The sequence below is a fragment of the Lytechinus pictus genome, chromosome 17, assembly GCF_037042905.1.
Source record: "Lytechinus pictus isolate F3 Inbred chromosome 17, Lp3.0, whole genome shotgun sequence".
NCBI classification, from domain to species: domain Eukaryota; kingdom Metazoa; phylum Echinodermata; class Echinoidea; order Temnopleuroida; family Toxopneustidae; genus Lytechinus; species Lytechinus pictus.
In genome coordinates, this window is record NC_087261.1 from 4,569,743 (window position 1) to 4,590,080 (window position 20,338).

Here is a 20,338-nt window from a genome sequence, read left to right on the forward strand (position 1 = left end):
CAGAGGAAAGACAGAGAGGGAGAGAGAAAGAGGGGGGGGGGGTCTAGAGCTAGCGGTAGCAGCTAGCTAGAGGGCCATTCTCCGAAAAGGGGCACCAAAGGACATTTTCGTGTCTCCAACTTTCTCTAGGCTATAAACCATAATTTAATTCATCAGGAAACCAATTTTTTGAATTTTATTTATACTACAGAATATGTTGAGTAGAATTAAAATCAACCGAGGTCACCCCACCTCATGAAAAAATTATATACGACAGCACAAAACATATATGTGCTCATTTTACCCATGTCTCCAGCGACCTGTGTGATTATATTTCATACTCCCGCTCTTTACCGTAATATCCGAACTTCATGTTTTGTCCACTAATTTATAATGCCTTCGGTGCCTAAATAAAAAAGCATATTGCTTAGCGAAAAAACTTTTGTATATTTTTTCCTGCGGTCTTAGCGAAGGTGTCTCCAAATCGGGATAAGATACGTTACTTTTTGTATGATACCCTAAAAAGAACGAAGACAATAATGCAGTGATCTGTATTTCGGTGTAGTGAATAAGTCCATTTCAAGGCTATATAAATACAAATAGTGTATACTGAATCTCTATAATAATGAATATATTCAGACACAAAGTTTTCAATTGTGTATGTTACCATAAGGTAAAATAAGATACGTTACTGAAACTTTGCTCTATTACAGAAAAATAACTTGGTTAACAAAGTTATAATGTATTTTGTTTTAGAGCACTCTACATTGCTTATGGTAATACATGGGAGTTATGAAAGAAAAGGTTGTTATTTTGTGAAAACACAAGGTTGATCCTAAAGGCCGTCAAATACGTTACCGTCAAATACGTTACCGCATTGCGCGTTGATAGGCCCATTCGCGCATTCTCTAATTTTGCACATGCTTTTAGCGCTTCTTCACCCTTCAAAGCATTGAGCGTTACGTGCTGAGAGTCTGAGGGAGATGTAAGGCTTCTCGCCGTTTGTTATTCATCCCAGCTACGTGGTTGGTAAGAATTTTCATTTTTTGAATATTGACAGAATATAGTTCATTTATCTGTTTGAGTACTATGATACATTTGAGAGTTATTTGAAGTTGATGGAACAGTTACATATAGGCTTAAGACATCTAACACGTATGCATGCGATTGTTTAGTGTGTGTGATAGCTCGCATGAACATTAGAATGTTACCAGATAGGCACGGTAACGTATCTTACCCGACTGGTAACGTATCTTATTAGATATTAATGTCATGTTTTTACGTACACGACGACTAACTATTTTATATTTATTTGTTATTAATTATAAAATAATGTACATATAAAAATCCCATGCTGATATTTTTCCTCTCTGTCTGTCTCTCGTTTATTTCAGAGAAAAAAAAGACATGGGTAAAACGCGTGCTGAGATCCGGAAAGTCAGAGAGAAAATCTGAGTTAACCATCGAACAGTTGACACTAATCGAAGATTTGGCCAAAAAATATAAAGAAGCACAAATTAAGTAAAAGGATCAATATTAGAATTTGCAGGTGACAAATATTTGGACAGCATTACTTGTATTTATGCACTTTCCATATCCTCCCATTTTTCGAACAATTTACAAAGAAAAGGAATCCTTTCCCTGTGATGCAAGAATGATGAAAATGGCATATTTTAATAAAAAAGGAAAATAATGACGTTATTAATTTTTTTTCGGAAAACATTTCTTTTTTTATGAGCAAGTTAATGATGTAATTCCCTTACAATTTTCTTCACATTTAATTTACAGAAATCCTTTAAAAAATCCATTTATCAAATATGATACAGTAAAGTTTTCCTATTCAACTAACCCCAAATTAAAACAAAATGAATGAGAGATGCTATTTGTTCTTAAATATTTGTTCTGACATATCTTAAAGGGGTATGGTTGCCTCAATGCTGGCAAAAACAATCCAAAATGTCATTTAAACGTGACAAATTATGAGGGGATGACATTAACAACTTGCTCATTAGAATATGTTTTCTGAAAATGTGAAATTTTGAAATATAATATTTTCCTTACTTGCTGTCGGTTGTTATCCGGTTTGTATTATCCTTCTTAAATCATGCTAATCATTTTTTTACCCGGCTTTTTGCTTTAATACGTGCCACATCATGTACAAGCGGCAACATAATGTTAATTGTCAACTGATATGTGGAAGGAGAATATTTCGATTCCGTAGTCTAGTTGTTTTGTCTTGGCTCTCTGAATGTACAAAAATATGAAAAAGTAGAATCCGTCAATATAGTGTAAGCTTTAATGTACCGAAATATTTGAGTGGATGATGAATCAGATGTGCTACAAAGACATTTTAATTACTTGAGAGTTGTGTCTGCTACGTTACCACCACTATCTACCGTATAGCTCCTTGGCTCTCTTTAAATTTTAAAAACAAATTTTATGACAGAACATGTGGAAACACATTAATTTATACAAATCTTTTTATAACTATTCAGCGTGATTAATTGTTAAGAATGAGATCTTTTATACAATTTAAGAAGGTTCTTTTTTTAGGAGCAGAGCCGAAACACCAAGTATAGCCCAAGTGAAATAACATTGTACTTATAAGTTTAAATTATCAACAGTCAAATACGTTACCCTACGTTGCAGTTATATATTCGTCTAAACACTCGGATGTAATCAAATTTATCATGTTTTTCCAAACTGCATGATGTTACATATTTCATTAAAAGTTAACAAAGCTACATAATAGACTGTACACATTAGAAATCAAAAGCTTTGGTCATATATTTGAAACAGTATTATAATTATGTCTTAGGTTAATTTTGTCTGTGTTTGTTTATCGATGCATAATTTTATTTACTGAACTATGTCAAGGTGATCATCATAAATAATCATTATGTTCGAGGTGGATATAACATTTTGATGTAAGACAAAATGCAAGAGTGAGTTTACGCATGTTACTATTATAAGTCACAGTAACAACATTTTGTAGTATAGATGTCTGTAAGATACGTTACCATATTGACATATTACAGTTATATATTTGCCTTGCACTCGCAGGTAATAAATTTGATGATATTGTTCCATCTTAATAGTGTTAGATATCTTATCAATGAGTTTATAGAAGGAAATGGACTAAGTACGTTGTGCACTTTAAATCAAAAGTTTAGCTCATACATTTCAAACAGAACATAATTATGTAATTGCGTCACAGTAACAATATTTTGTAGTATAGATGTCTGTAAGATACGTTACCATATTGACATATTACAGTTATATATTTGCATGCACGTATATATGCTATAGATGAATACATGACTTTGCATTACTGAGTAGTGTTTTTTAATCGGGATTATAAATCTGAATGTTCGTAGTTGATAATTCGTTTGGATGTAAAATATATTGCACGATTGAGTTTATCGTTATCTTGAGATATAAACCACAGTAAACGAAATTTTGTGGAAGTATGTCAGATACGTTACCAATTTTCTCTTTTCTTGTAATTCAGAATGTATAAAATCTGTAGTAAAGTGTGCTTACAATGAAATTTCTTTAATAATTTCAGTATTTATGTATGATTTTTATTAATGTTTCAAAGCAATATAAGATCAAATTGTATTAGAGATATGAATTGCAATTTAGGTAATGTATTTTATCTGAAAATATACTATTTTTTTCGGGCTGATTTTGACTTACAGACTTATAACATTTATCATTTTGATACATCTCGACCAATCAAATGTCAAGAATTACTTTTTAATCATGTGTGTATATTAGTTACGTTTACTTTGAAATATTTACTGATACTATTGGTCCACAAATGATACATCCACAGCGATTTTTCTTGTCTAAGGCCTAATGGTAACGTATCTGACGGGTGGTAAAAACTATGTAAAAAGGTGTTCAAGTTCAATGCTATTTCTTGAAAAATATGTTGGGGTCAAAAATCACCCGTTTGTTGTTATGTGTTCTCGAAGTATTAAAGTTTCTGAATTCAAATGAGTTTAATTAATTTTCGTATGTCAAAATTTGAAAGTTTGTCCAATCCTATTGGTGCACTTTTGTGGAGAATGTACCTAGAGGGGGGGGGGGGGGGGAGATCGAGAGCTAGATATATAAGATCGAGGCCATGACCCGTCGCGTCATGACGTAATACAAATTCTAACTAGCAGATTTTAATAGCAGATTTAGCAATGGCCGCTCCGCCGAAACCATGGGAGAAAAGAGGCTCAATAAATCCTTCTTTAGGATATCCAGCCGACCAAGCAATGCTGTAAGTGGTTCTTTATTTTATTTCACTTTTATAGTATTAATAACAAAGTCTATTTCATGGTCGTTATTGGTCAGAGATGGATTTATGTGGCACCGAAGTGAATTCTCGCTGCAAAGCTCTGTGTAGTCCGATGCGTAGTGATTCATGTATCGAGTGATCAAGGAGTCCTTGACTTGAGTCTGACTCCGCCCATATTAGCCAGGCGGCTTCTTGAGAGTAAAAATAATTTATTAACGTACTACGTAGGCTTACTCTAAACGAAGCCAGGGAGTCCTACCTATTCATCTGCGTGTACCGCAAAAAACCCTGAAACTTTCGCCCCCGAGATTTCTACTTTCCTTCTATTTTGTTCTAAAAGTAAACTAAAACTAAAACTAAAAAAAGATCTAGCTCTGCCTTAACCCAGAGAGCTCCCGCCCACGCAGCGGGCGGGAGCCCAGAAGCTCACCGTGTATTTTACCATTTTCACCGGACTAGGGTGATTTATGGTCTAAATATTTCTCCAAATGAATTGTGAAAACGGAAAGTATACAATTACCACGATTATATGGATGAAGGTCTAACGAGTGGCAGATTCCTGACATCTGGGCACAGTCTGGAACCTCAAAAAAACGAAAAGTTCTCTCCTTCTACCCAGTCTCGATCGGCCATTTTGTTACGATTTTTAACGAAAATGGCCGATCGAGACGGGGTAGAAGGAGAGAACTTTTCGTTTTTTTGGGGTTCCAGACTGTGCCCAGATGTCAGGAATCTGCCACTCGTTAGACCTTCATCCATATAATCGTGGTAATTGTATACTTTCTGTTTTCACAATTCATTTGGAGAAATATTTAGACCATAAATCACCCTAGTCCGGTGACAATGGTAAAATACACGGTAAGCTTCTGGGCTCCCGCCCGCTGTGCGGGCGGGAGCTCTCTGGGTTAGCTCTGCCTCTGAGTCTGATGTACATGGGATAAAACTTCATTTCCGACATTTATACGCTCTCGTTATTTTTAAACAAGAATTCATCAAAAAAATGAGAAAATATTGTGAAAAGACAGAAGAGACTTGCCCGATGTTTACGCCGCCATCTTGTTTCTTATTGTAATTCCCCAACGTTACGGACGCGAGCGTCGCGTCCGTGGATTAAAGTGATCATTTCACTTTGTTCTGATTTAAAAAATTCTCATTTTGGTTCTTGAAAATGGGCTTAACATTAGGCTTATAGTGTAAAAATACCATCCCAAAAGTTTCAAAGTCATGAAAGTATTATATCCACAGGATCAATTTTAAAACCTTAAAGATGTAAACCAAAGTTTGAAAATAATTGGGAGTTGGTTTCAATAACTATGACATGTGTATACAGTGAACCTGTGCACCACAACACACGAACTCTAGATGAACACAGCATGGCCTACATACAGTGTGTACTAGGTATACACTGAATGTTCAGTGCAGCTAATAGCGTGTGTGTGTAAATAGGAGATACACACAACAGAAGGCAGTCAAAATAGCCAACGGACTTTTTGAATTGGAGTAAACTGGTCATAAGCTTAACCTGTCTACTAGACGGTTCTCAAAATCAAGCTAATAAATTGCTACTTGTATCTAAATTAGAGTTTTTCATTCTATATTGTGGTTTGTTTCAGGGTTTTTGGGGACAAATACATGCACTCATACACATGTTTTGTCTCAGTTTGAGAATTTTGTAAATCAGCTGCTCACAAAGTTAAACAATCCCTTTAACCGCACCCCCAACTTTGGACTAAAAAAAAAAAAAAAAAAAAACTAAGTTAAAGATTTCAAAGTATCCAAAGAGATTACCGGTATGCGGAAATCTGCTGTTCTTGATCAATTCATCTACAAATGTTTGCAAGAAAGAAAGGTCCCGACAATATTGGCCACTTACACACTCACTCACCTCACAGTCACAGTGTACACACACACAGCACTGCTGTTCTTGTACATTGCAAACTACGATACGGTACCAGTACATCTTATCAAATAATGATCTGTGTCTTTCCCGCCGTAGGAGGAAGAAATATTCACATTTCTTGCATCACAAACTCACAATCACTTTCAGAATTTGTCTAGCATTCGATGTCTTAGCATGAATTTTGGATACGGGATTACTGGAAGGAAGGTTCAAGAACAAAGAAATTGGCATTTTTTACAGTTGTTTTGACGGCTTCGTGCCGTCTCTCTCGTTGCGTGGTGTACATGCTATCTTATGAAAAGCAAACGGGAAAGAAAAAATAAGCTGGCGCGAAACAGGACTTTAGAGGGGATCGAGGGTTAAAATGAATAGCGCCAGCTTAAGTCGCACTATTACCACAATACAACGCAAGCTAGCTCAGCTAACTCAACTCTCGCGCTCGCTCAGCTGTGACAAAATATTACCGAGTATGCTTGGCTTCTCTTTGAACTTAGCCAGGGAACTTCGCTGCTTTGAACCGAGAATAAAAGTCGAAATGAGTGTTATGAAGGTGGGTGCGTTTAATAATCGCTTCTTATTACCCGTGGCTCATACCCCTCTATCCCGCCGAGAAAAACGTACGGTTAATAGACCGTTACTTACGGTATGTATTGGTGAGTGAGCCAACGCAGTTCAGCGGAACAACCATAATACAGAGACTGAAGCTTTTGGTCTAATTACGAGCATGCATGATTCATTGACCCGTACGTATTCTGAACTCTGGTTTAAATTAAACCCTAGTTTAAAGTTGTATTCTGAACCCGGGTTTAAATTAAACCCTGGTTTAAAGTTGTGGTGTAACTATGGAGAGCTAGTACTAGTTGCAGCACAAATCCCTAACAATTACAATACACATCCAATTTATTAACTCACTCATAATGACATCCATATTGTTCATAATTGTCTGGAAATGATAACTGAACTCTGAAGAGGAGTGAAGTATTTCAAAGTATTATTATGAAAGCAAAGCCAAAAGGAAACAAAATAGTAAATCATGTAATTGTAAGTCGTAAGCAATAGATCTATACATGAACATATTTTTGGCTCCCCGTAATTTCAGCACAGAGTTAGACCGCGGTCTAAGCATTAGGAGAAGATTGCCTATGATTTTGAGTGATTTTCGATTCTCGTGTGTGTTCTCATGGAATTTTTTGCTGTCTACGATACCCTGGCCCTGCCACTCATTTAATGAACAAGGTTATGATATAACATTGTTCTCAGTTACATCCACTCATTCAATGAACAAGGTTATGATATAATGGTTACATCTCCATGTGTGGCAAAATAAGGGTGGCAATTTTGGCTTATTTTCTCTTTTTCTATGGGACAAATGCTTGATTTTCTTACACTGTCAGTTTCCAATACAGCTATTCATCATAACTTGGCTCTTATATAAATTTGAATCTTTAAATTATTTTTTCTTAATTAAAAATAGAGATTGAAAAATGAATTTTTTTTTGCCATATTACTTGCCACTGTGGGGTTGAAAATAATACAAGTCTTAAGGGGGAAATAAATGTTTAACTGAAGAAGGGAATAACACAAGCTCTATCATACATCAAACAGAAGCAAACGGAGAGGAGAAGATGGAACTTAATTATGAAGACACAGGAACAAATTGAACTTAACTCGATGAAGTCTGGTAGTGCACTGCTTTATTTGCTGGGCTTCCTTGCCTCAGTAAAACTCATAATTGCATTACAAAATTAGCATATATATTTAAATTAAGCCTGAGTCATATCGATTATTTTGAAAACCGGTATTCGACAGCTTTAATTCGATCGAACATCGATGAATCGAATTTTGAAGGCGCGGCGGGGAAAATCGAGTCCATATTTTTTTTGCTCCGGCCGTCGCGTCAATGCGCTATGCACGCATTGCATGCACTGACGGTATGCGCTGGCTGGGTGAGCGTTGCACAAGCAGATGACAGAGCAAAGTTCGTTTGTATTTTCCATGATCACAAAACACAAAAAAGCCGAGGACCAATGCAAAATTCTTCCCAAAATATCATCAACAATGATATTTGCAGATGACAATATATAAGTTTAAAATGAAACAATATCAAAGAAATGAATCACGCAGAGTCGATCCAAACGATTTTTCGGTCAACTAGCATTCGCGGTCCAGACTCGCACACACCAGCCCCGCCCGCAGCCCCGGCCAGAGCCAGCGCCAGCAAAAAAGTGCAACCAGCGGGAGCACTGTAACTTGCCTGAGATTGTGTAGTTATAGATCCAAAATGAGCTCCAAATTGACGGGAATAAATACGTAATTTTCTCTGGATGGTCATTTGAATCGGTATTCAATGCTGATATAACGATTGTGAGGAAATATTGTGGAATATGAATAATGACAATGTTCGAGAATTAATCCTGTTATGATAATCCATATTTTCTTAAGTTTAGACACAAGACAAGATCAGAGCATGCGATCGAAATAAATATGTCTCGGATCGAGCACTAAATTCATATTAATTATTATTGGATGTTAAATAATTACGATTTAATAAGATTTTATGGCCATACAATGTCAGCAAAGCATGTCATGTTCATATGGAAGTATTTATAGTATTATACTGGCATTATTTTTTATTTTTATTCCATCTCTGGCCCTAGCTAGCTCCGAGAAAAAGAAGCACAATGCGCATGGGCGTTCGTTGACGTAGGACATATTTTCCATTCATGAAAATCAGAGCCCGAAGTTGGGCAAAAATTAGCTTCAAATTGATGGAAAAAAATATCACGCAATTTACTCTGGTTTGTCATGTAAAATGTTATTATATGGAGATATTACGATCTTGAAAAAGTTTCTGCATGTTGACAATGTTCGAGAATCAATCCTGACGTGATAATTTTTTTTTAGACAAGTGCACTCGCTCAAGTCGATCGTCATGTGATGTCCGTCATTGAAAATTGAAACAAAATACAAACGTTTCACATCAAGCTCTAAATTCATATTATTGATTATCATATGCAAATTATTGTCAAATATTACGATTAAATAATGTTCTATGGTCATGATATTAGTATTGTTCATGATAGCAAGGTTTATTTTACGTTGATTGCGTCAATTTTCCGGCCATTTTCTGTTTTGATTAAAGCACAGTACAGCGCATGTGCTGCACGATCGATGACTTCCATTCATGAATTCATCGTGCATAAATTATCTCGGCACGAGCAGACGAGTAAGACTCGAACTATGATCGAAATAAACTTCAAATTAATGGTGAATAGGCATCATAATTACACAATTGGTTTCATTTTGGGGGGAATACAAATCAAGTAAGTAGTACTAGTAGTCAAGTTGGACATTTCTGTTTATTTTGATGATTGATTGTGGGAACCAAACGAATCGGCCGGCCGGCCGGCGTATTTTTTTATTTTGTTTTCAATGCACCGATTTTGCAAAATCTGCACCGGCGCTCGATGACATCGATCGAACACCGATTTTAAAATCGATTCGACTCAGGCTTAATTTAAATTACACAAAATCAACCGATGAAAATAAAGAGAATGGAGAAGCCAACTGAAAGTGGAAAAGTCTAATTCATAGAAATAACAAATAAGAGATGGAGGATGGAGATGAATAAGATGTTGGGATGATTACATAATAAGAATGTTGAACAAAAGAATCAGATGTGGGAATGTAATGAATGAACACATCTGAATAGGGAAGGAATGACAGGAGAAGCGGGTTGAAAGTCAAATGTAAATGATGACAACAGAAGCATGAAGAATGTAAACAAAGCTGAACTAAATACCAAAGCTTGAACTATAAATAACTATCAAAGAAACCAAATGTCAAAATAACAGTCCTACACCACCAATAGAGGGTGTACACAAAAATATACCAAAAATTCAAGTTTTTGATGCTCTGGTGAACACAAAAATTATTCCCAAGTTACTAATGAAAATAAATTGCAACTGTATGGAAATTAGTAATTTTGGTCACAAAAGTGATATTTAAATGATTTTTTAAAGTGTGTGCTACATGTATGTACAGCATTGGCATACCATAGTCCTACCTGTAGATTCCCCACAGGCAGGATGGTTGCAGTGAACAAGTGGGCCCTGCCACCCCTCCCTGCCAACATAAGTAGCGCATCAAATTTTTTCTGAAGGAGAGCAGCAATAGACATTCTACTTTGATCGATGAACAGGCTTAGTCCTAGTGCTGTAGCTCGGAGCCTTCAACTCGGCCCGAAATCGGCTCGGAAATTCTATTAGAATCAAAGTCCGTCTCGGTTTGGCTTGGTTACCCGGACCAGTTTAATTTGATGTGTGTTGTGCAAAAAATGTAATTTTTTGACCTACTTGACTGTAACTACTGTGACTGACATCACCCCTCTGACCTTGTCCTCAAAAGAGGACACACGCCCCAAAATCTTATCTTTTGTTTACACACCATGTGCCAATACTTTTTCTTGATAATTAATCTACAAGCTTTCACCTACTCTCCCTTCCTTTCTCGGTCAAAATAATGGTCAAAAGTTTATCATGACGCTGTTTTTTTTTTCTCTCTCCCTTTGTCACTTATAGACAGCGGTCGGCCACCCGGCCTAATTCAGACGATTTAAAAATTGCATAAGTGAAAGCGAACAGTAGAATGATGATATTCTTGATAGGAAGATTGTCAAAATTCAAAAAAGAAAAACAAATAAATGGGTATTGCTACTTGGGTTGCTACTACTACATCATGTGATCACTGACAAAATCAAATAAAAGATGGATGACATTTTCATATGTCAAATGTTTTGGACTAAATGTATTTGGTTTCTTTTGAAATGGAAGCCAACAGTTATTCATTAAATAAACTATGGTAGATAAGCCTTAAGTATAGCAATCATCACGACACTAACCATAACTCTTCCAGTCCCCCTCCCCCTTAAAAAAAAACACACAAAGGGGGGGGGGGGGACGAACATATATATTTCACCTCTTGCACAAAAAAAGTCATTTGATTGTCATCACAATCATCTCGAAGGAAACAAAATTTTCATTTGGACTTCTTTATGACCACCACCGATTACAAACATGTAGCTCACAAAACGAAGAAAATTAATTTAAACATGACAACCGGCCCTCGATCAAGCAAGTGATTGAAACCATTCCTGACCATGTGATCAATCACATGACTCCATACACATGCATTCAACGTGCACTATATGGACACATAATACACACACATTGTAATAACGGCACAGTACAGTCGCACAGCCACATGTACACAGAATAGGCGCAGGGCGGGCAGGCAGCAAAGCGCAGGGGAGCATGGCCGGCTCGCAAAGATTGCTTTACGCTGGATTATATCGGGCTGGAAAAAACATAGCTAAGTACTTAGGGCCATGGACGGAAAGGCTTGGCTTGAGTCTGCCTCTAACTTTGTAAGGCGTTGCAGGTGAATAGATTGATATTTAACCCTAACTAGGCCGGGCTTTTTTGGCTGTTCTGTGGCCGCGGGGGGGTTGATTCAACCCCCCCTGAGATCTCGGCCGCCGATCGTGCGAGCGCCGCAAAAATTTGCACTCTGGTATTGTGTGACATAATCTACAAGGCTGTATGGTAAAATTTTGGTCTGACATGCACTTACAAAATGTTGCGTAATTTCGGAACCACGTACCCGTGCGTCACAAATTTGGTCTCAAAAGATGCGCGAGACTTAAAAGTATAAACTCTGTGAGTGGCGCGGTCAAAAAATTTGATGCGGCGGAATGATCGCAGAAAATGTTGAGGGGGGGGTTGATTCAACCCCCCCCCGGCCATTTTAGGGTTAAACAATTAAATGGATTTTTAGTTTTATCGCGATGACGGAAACAAGTTGTAAAGCATTCGGGTTAATTTTCCGGGTTGAGAGAGCTTGGCAGTGTAGCCCGGTTCGTAATTTCCGAACCGAACCAGCTCAACCCGTCGGGATTCAGTTCGGAAGGTGATCCGAGCTACAGCACTACTTAGTCCTACAACATCGTTGGAGTAAACTAAACTAAACTAATTTAAACCTGACTTCAGAATACGAGCAATTCACTTTACATGAGATCCAAGGTTTTATCTAACCGTTTGTTATAAATACCCTTAAATTGTATCTTGCCAAATGTTTGCATTGTTTATTATACTATAATTTATAGTGATTGGTTGTATACTGTACTGTAGTAATAAGTATTAGGGCCTACAATATGTATCAATCAGCCGCCTTAGCTTTGGCGGGCTTTGCCTACCTCGGGCTCAGGCGAGGGTTCATATATATGCTCCACTACACTTCACTACCGCTACCCTCCGTTCCACCTATCCGATAAAATCTTCGCGATCTGAGGTCAGAAATCAAAATCCAATGTAGTTCGAGCCTCAATGTAGGAATAAAAGCAAATTCCATTCCAAACAGTAATGACATCATCGGCTGTGACTTGAAGCCGATTTGAACTATACTCCGACAACAGGGCTTGCCGCAAATTAAAATTATGATTTCATTATTCCTAACATTATGTCGAGCCTCAAATAAATATATTTCTTTTTGGAACTTTAATATTCAATGCAAAATGTGATTTATTCAAAAGTAATGTCGTATTGGATCGCACAGTGTGAGACGGGCTTCAGCCTTTACGCTTAGAGTTCCTTTCGAATGAAGGCAACCTGGAAGCTAGACTTATATATCCACTGTTTCGGGGGAGGTTTTAAACATTCTCTGATTTTTGTTTACCTCTAACACAGACTGATGTCAGCCATAGGGCTCGTAATGGTAGAGGTTCGACCTACGCTTTATACAGTGTCTATGAAGAAAAGGGTGTGCTACATGTAGCACACCCTACTCGATTACTGTTTAATGCAGGGGTGTGAGATCTCTGATTTTTCGCGGAATTTAGATTTTTACATCAAACAGCAATTTTCATTTTTTTTTTTTCAATTTCTAATTTCTGAGTATTTTGAGTGTTTACATGTTGCACTATGCATAATTTAAATGTAATTTGCTCCTAAACAAAAAATGTTGCGATTCTGAAAGTTCAATATATCATGAGGAATATATCGGGGCTTTTATTTCATGAAAAATAATGTCAAGGTCACATGATGATGATCCACAAGGTAAATTTCAAGGTTAAAGTGTCAAAACACCTCAGTATGTTCCAATCTTAAAAGATGGAAAATTGCTTTTTAGATACTGTTTGCAAACCGAATCTCTGATATGGGAAACTTTTTTCCGGTATTGGCTCTGTGCCTCAACTGGTAGTCCTCGAGTACATGTGGGAAAAGAGTTATTTCCTTGCCGACTGAACCTCTATTTTTGTTGCAATTTATTTTAATATAGCCATCGTACATGTGAGTGAGAATTACATGTAGGGATATTGAGAGTATTATTGTACATTAACACTCTTTTATGGCGCTATTGACCTTTTTAAATATTTTTTATTGTTTTTAGCAACCAGCATGTCAACCAAAGGTCAACCACAGGCTTACCAAATACCCAGAGGAACTACCACTCTCCAGCATCTGTGCAGCGAACACCCCCACCACTTCCCACCAGACCTAGCCAACAAAGCTCTCTCATGTCAGGTAGTATGGTGAATCGCTATGGGTATGGAGGCTCATATGGAGGGATGGGGATGGGGTCTTATGGGGGAGGAATGTATGGAGGATACGGTGGGATGTATGGTGGATCTGGAGGAGGCATGTATGGTGGTATGGGGTATGGCAGAGGGATGGGCGCGGGTAACGAGCCATACAGTCGATTTGTTCAGCAAGCAGAAGAAAGCAGCAGACCTGCCTTTCAGTCGATAGAGAGTATCGTCCAAGCGTTTGCATCCGTCAGCATGATGCTCGAGTCTACCTTCCAAACGGTATACAACAGCTTCAGAGCTGTCCTTGGTGTTGCTGAACACTTCTCCCGTCTGAAGATTCATCTTGCAAAGATCTTCTCCGCCATAGCCCTCTTCAGGTTCCTGCGGTACATCTACAGGAAGTTACTGGTTCTGTTAGGGTTAAGGACTCATGAGTTTGCAGAGGAAATATGGTTGGAAGCAGAAAGCCAAGCAGCGGAAGGAGCAGTGTCATTGATGCCATCCGGAGGGAAGCAGAAGAGAGCGCCCTCATGGCCAATCTTCATGTTCTTTGCTGTAGTTGTTGGAGGTCCTTACATCATCTGGAAACTACTGTCTTCAAGTGAAGAAGAACCAGAGGGTAAGTCATCGCTTAGTTTTTGTCTATCTTCAAGTCTATCTTTAAATTCTTTCTAACACCAAGTAGCTTTTGGGGTGCCAACAAATGTGAATAAAGTTTTGATGTTTTTAGGTGATTGAAAACCAAAAACAAAACATCTGTTATAACAATGTCCATGTTGATCATCTTCCCTTTGAAAAGCAAGAGACTGGAATAATAAATTATATAGTCATTAGGAAATGAGAGAGTATACATGTAGTTGTATTATTTGACCTTCAGGATTTGACCCCGATGATTCGACTTTGCTTTTCCGACTTTGATGACCTTGATGATTTGACGTTCCTGATTTGATACAGGTTGTTCTGACTGGGCTACATATGAAGGTGATGGTGTGCTTGGAACATCTGAGTATTATTCTTGATGATTTAACCTTGCTGCTGTGACCTTGATGATTTGACTTTGATGATTTTGACCTTGATGTTTTCACTTTGATGTTTTCTTTGCTACAGAATGTCCTGACTGGGCTACAGGTGAAGAGGATCATGTAGTTGGAAGAGCAGAGTATGATTTTGATGGTGATTCGGAGAAAGAGCTCTCATTTCACAGTGGAGATGTTCTCAACTTGGCACCTAAAGGTATGCTCTTTACTTTTTTTCATCATTTAAAAATCACAACCCCAATTGTCCGGGAAGGGGAGGGAGGCATTATGACCCCCTCAACATTTCTTGTGGTAAATCTGTTGAAACCAAATGTGCAACTCCCAGGTACATGTACCATATGCTATTACAAAATTGCGCAACAGCATTCAACCTGTGCAAGACTCAAAATACCTGGGACTATTAGGGTTAACCCAACCCAGCTGCTGTGTTGACGGTGGAGTGGTGGGGAGGGGGTTTTTCACCCCCAAAATGGCATCAGAATATAAAACGCCATTGTGCACTGTAGTACTGTACGTGATATATCATATGCATACAGGTATATGTACATGTATGTACCCTCATGTTTGGCAACTTTTCATGAATATTCACTGTATTATACATTATAAATAAAGCAATGCAATAAAATCACTGCCTAAAGCACCAATATTAAAGTGGTGAGCTGAAAAATTGCACCATAATGTGGAGCCCTAGTTTGCTGCTAAGTGTACATTGGGCATAATAATCATGAAAGGGATAGGGATGTAAATGTACTACATGTATGATTATCCTGCATGTTCAGTGTGAACATGTTGGCTTATAAATGTATCAAAGGTCCAAGTACACTCTGATAAAATGGATTATCAGACCCTTATATATGATTTGTTTTCAGATTTTATATAATGATAGTTGGGTTTTGTTTATTTCTTTCAGTAAACAAACTATTGAGAACCAGCTTGGGAATAAGTTGATTTTGTTTAGAGGTGCAGTAGAGCTGCAGGAGGATGCATACATTTTATTATTACCAGCTGTATAAACCACAATCATCACTAATGGATAAAGGTCAAACATTAAACTGTACACATACATGTACTACTTTTTCAGCTTTAATAGTGATTAAAATATTTGTTTGGGATGACACTTCAAAACCATTTTTCTTTGGAAAAATATCTGTATTTCATTGCATTTCAAGCCAGATTTTATATTGTCCTCTACATCAAACCATAATTTTTTAAGGTTAATTAAAAAAAATTGCAGCATTCATAGAATCCTCTCTGTTTGGATTAAGGTCAGACAATTAAATGATGTTTGACCCAAAATAATTTCTGCAAATAATGTTTTAGTGATATGAAAAGGTACCATATTTCAAGTTTAGGCAGTTGTAATTGGTATTCATTTTGTTCTGTTTGTGACTAAGGAACGTAGAGGGCGTCAGCAATTTGCAGTGTAACTGTGACCCCCCCCCCAAAAAAAAAGAGAGAACAAAATGGCTGTGCACACGCATTGGGATTATGAATTTTTGGGCCCATAATTTCAAGCGAGAAAATTGAGAAATCCTGCTTCATACTATTATTTTCATAACTCTACCTGGTTGATCAAGGTTTAGGAAGGATAGTATCATGTTAAAAAATTTATATGTAAATCTATAAGGAAATATACTGTAGGCCTAAATTGAGTTGAATAATTCATTATGTATTTTTTATTTTAGCAGTCCACTGGTCTGGACAGATTTGCACCTGTGACCGCCATCTTCGGGCAAGCACTGATTGACTGCCCTGTGCAACTCAAGCTTAACCATATATGTGAACATATTAATGAACATTGCAATCTGATATGTTGATGTAATGATTTTTTATCCAGATCAACAACCCAAGGTCCGTGGCTGGTTACTAGCCAGCAAAGGTGGTGAGAAGATCGGCCTTGTTCCTGCCAACTATGTCAAGATCTTGGGAAAACGCAGAGGTCGCAAGTACGCACCGAACACACAGGAAGGGAATCCTTTAAACTCAAGTCAGTCGATGCCTCACTTACCAGTAAACCAACCATCCATCTCAGCCTCTGGGTCACCGGGTAAAGCGATGACTGCAGGTAATCTTCAAAGCAGCCAAAGTTCTACTGACTTTGGACATGCCTTCAATGCCTCCTCAACTCCTGGTGACATGGAGAGTGGTTTCCTAGCAGGGCAGAGCTCTAATGAGCTTGGGGAGGATTTTGTTTTCAGGTCCGACAATGTGAACAATTCAAACTCTTCGTCTGCCGACCTTCAGCAAGATTTTGCCGGCTTTGATAAAACATTCTCTTCAGGATCTGAGCCAAAAGAACCAGGAGCAGTAGAAAAACACTGACATATATTGATATAAGGTGATTAAATATGAGAAAAATATTGACATTCATGAACTAGTGATGTTGCATTTCGCACATTTCTATTGAGGAATTGTTAAGATCATTACCGTTAATACTCATCACTTGATGTGAACAACTTGGAGTTAGAAGATTAGAATCTATGTTGACTGTCCCTGTGAGTGTGCAGTCACCCCTATCCATAGTCATAAGGAAATCATGTACAGTGGATGGTCATACTTCTCGTTTCAGGAAATATTTTCTTTAACGTCCCATTTGGCTTTCTGCGGTATTTAACTTCGTATACGAGTAGTACCACTCATGTTTTTTCTAAACAACCCTCTGGAATCCGTAACATAAAGCTTTGTGATTGATCATGGGCCAGATTTACATTGTTCATGCACAATGATCAGTACAATCATTAGTAATAATATTCCACTGAAATTATATAGCGCTTAATACATTGGAACAACGTCTCAAGGCACTTTTTACAGATACATTTTTAGCCCGGTCATCGGATCCTGACAAGACCGCATACAATGTATGCATCTTCTCCACAGTGACTCCCTGGGGAGCATTTCAACAAGGAGTTCCAAGACTTGATTGCTAGGCATACTACATAGGCTTTCGCATCCTACCGGGTACCCATTTAACACCTGGATCGAGAGTGGCAAATTGTGGAATGAAGCCTTGCCATGGTGGTATTCGAACACACGACCCTTTGTTTGCAAGGCGAGAGTCAGAACCGAATTGTAGAACCCAGCCCTATGGTTGGTCACTATATAAGCTTTACATGTACGGTACGTTATGGGTTCCTGACCCATAAACATGAAACTTTTCATGTTATCAATTATTAATACAAGTTTTATTATACTCGTGCAACAAAACTCTTATTCAAGATTATGTTGAACCCAGAGAAAGGTTTTCTCCCTTCTGGGCCCTGTAATGATGGGGCTGATTTCCCATCGATTGCATTGGTTATTGCATATGATCAATTGTAAAATCAGCTCCACACTCTATCGCATAGCTTTGTGTTACGGGGCCCCCGGCCGAAGTGACAAACCATACCAAATACAGTGCTATTGATCATGGTTAATACACAAAAGCTCAATATTTTTTGTAAACATACTTCTGACAAGAGGAGGTTTGAAGTCCTGATACACAGATGTACACCAATCCTAATCAAATGTTCTGGATTACCACAGGGAAAAGCTAACTACAGGTAAACTACGTCGACGACCTATATAAAAATAAATATGCGCCCAAGTGAAAGTAATACTGTACCTCTTCTAAGTCAGATTTCTCCAAAAGCTTACAGATCCCAAAATATTCAACTTCTGGCAAAGTTAATTTTGTTTATCATAATATATCCCTGATTACACAATGTCAGTATAGGGGAAAAACCAGACGTCCTTGTGATATAAAATAACGCAGTAATGCTAACCGTTCAGTTTTTAACAAAATTGTCCGGGTTTTGAAGTTTTTATTCCCCTAAAAAATGCACGTTCAGATTCTGTATGGATTTTGGTGCATATATTAGTGTGTCAATTATCTTTTTTTAACATATCCAAATATCCATGTCTGTATTCTGATTGAGCAAATTAGAACACACTCAGGTGCAGTAATTCTTGAGGCTGAATCTTTTCCTCAAGGTATGAAAAAGATTGTACAATTGTAAATCCAAAAATGCATAAGCTCCCTACCGTGGGAGGGGGACAACTTCCTCCCATACCCACCCCCTCCCTCGGATGCTCCGCTCCCTTGTAACAATTAGTTCAGTTTTCTGCTTTTCAAATGTTGGTGAGTCTGATAACGTTGATTACAGAGTTTGGTTCTATCAATTTCAAACAGGACATAAGCTTGGAAGAGGAATGGTGCAATCATGATTTAATTGTTTACGTAAGATCTTTTATTTGTACTGGATTATAGTTTGCTCTTGTGTCTCGAGACACATAACTCATTACTGGTTCAACATTCAAAGTTATTAATGTGTACAAAGTGAGCTCAGAATTATACAGAAGCCCCTTCTCATAAAAAATTGTAACTGTAGCATCAATGGTAACTTTAACGTATGTATAGCCACCCCTTTTCTCATTTATACCCATGTTTTATATAAAGTAATCAAGTTGTGTTAATGGCAAAACTTGATATTAAGGTATTGCTTGGATAAAATGGTTTTCCACACGTATTACAACACACATGTATGCTTATAGTCATTCAGGCATGATAGCCTCTTAGTTTTATCAAGCTACCATTTATTATATTTAATCTGCCATGCATGAATGAATTGAGTATTTGGTAAAAAAATATAAAAAAACAGGATTTTACTCTTACTAGGCGGTGCTGCACCAGCCCGAGTTAGCTCAATCTCGAGATTCAAGAAACCTCATCTCCACCAGCGATAAGCAGAGCAATTCTTGCTCGAGTGAGGCTTTGATGCGTTATGGTCTGACGCCGTGAATAGATAATCCAGAGGTGAATCTCAAGTGCGTCTGCACCTGCGAATTAGCGGGATAATTCGAAAATAGTGCGCTATTTTGCAAATAATCCTAAGTTGACTTAGGATTGCAATCTCGAGATTAATCCAGCGAACTATTGCGATGATTGCATCACCATTACAAATAATCTCAAGATCGTTCAGATCAGGAAAATCTGCCGGATCAGAAATAGCGCGATCAGTTTAAAACTCAGGCTGGTGCAGATGGCCCTTCTGAAAGTGTCAGTTTGATGACAGATCTTATTCTGAAAACAAGTTGCCCTTTTTCCTAGGACAGAATGTTTAATTCATTTTAGGTAAATCTTTGTGGCAAGACATTACCTTCTCTCAAATTGATATGAATCCTTTAAAGGAAAATGAAACCCAAAATCAAATGCCACATAATATCATTTATACAAGCACGATGATCAAAATAATCCACTTTATACAAATGTATATATACACCAATCCAATTTCACGGTATGGAGTACATGCACCACCTCTTCTATTAAAGTTAAGCTTCTTCAGGTTCAAAGTCTCTGGATGGAGGTCGCTATATTTGTGGGGTTAGTTCAAAATTAAAAAAGTTCAAAAATCTAAGTAGCTATGTACATTTTAGATTCCATTTCACCAATAATAAATCAAATACACATGTAAAATATTGTTAGAAGTTTAATATAGTTTTAAAATACAATTTGATGAATTAAATATTACACCCTAATTAACGATTCCTAAATTGGCAAATTAGCT

The 20,338-nt window shown here is 37.5% G+C and overlaps 1 protein-coding gene across 2 annotated transcripts; it reads left to right on the forward strand.

Moving 5' to 3' along the window:
• The first annotated feature begins 4,080 nt into the window (after positions 1 to 4,080).
• Positions 4,081 to 20,220, forward strand: LOC129280434 (peroxisomal membrane protein PEX13-like). 2 transcript variants are annotated; one of them, XM_064112457.1, is made up of 4 exons: positions 4,081 to 4,255; positions 13,620 to 14,377; positions 14,866 to 14,991; positions 16,633 to 20,220. In XM_064112457.1, exons 1-4 carry the CDS (start codon positions 4,176 to 4,178, stop codon positions 17,115 to 17,117), a joined length of 1,449 nt encoding a protein of 482 aa, XP_063968527.1. In that variant the 5' UTR covers positions 4,081 to 4,175; the 3' UTR covers positions 17,118 to 20,220. The 2 variants fall into 2 exon arrangements, with proteins under 2 accessions (XP_063968527.1, XP_063968528.1); XM_064112458.1 differs by lacking the exon at positions 4,081 to 4,255 and adding an exon at positions 11,434 to 11,612 and having other exon boundaries at positions 16,633 to 20,116.
• Positions 20,221 to 20,338: the final 118 nt, after the last annotated feature.

Excerpts from the sequence above, each read along its gene's own strand:
- LOC129280434 (XM_064112457.1), top strand. The coding sequence starts at position 4,176 with ATGGCCGCTCCGCCGAAACCATGGGAGAAAAGAGGCTCAATAAATCCT. Across the intron at positions 14,378-14,865 it reads AAGTGAAGAAGAACCAGAGG|AATGTCCTGACTGGGCTACA; the intron begins GTAAGTCATCGC and ends TCTTTGCTACAG. Across the intron at positions 14,992-16,632 it reads TCTCAACTTGGCACCTAAAG|ATCAACAACCCAAGGTCCGT; the intron begins GTATGCTCTTTA and ends TTTTTTATCCAG.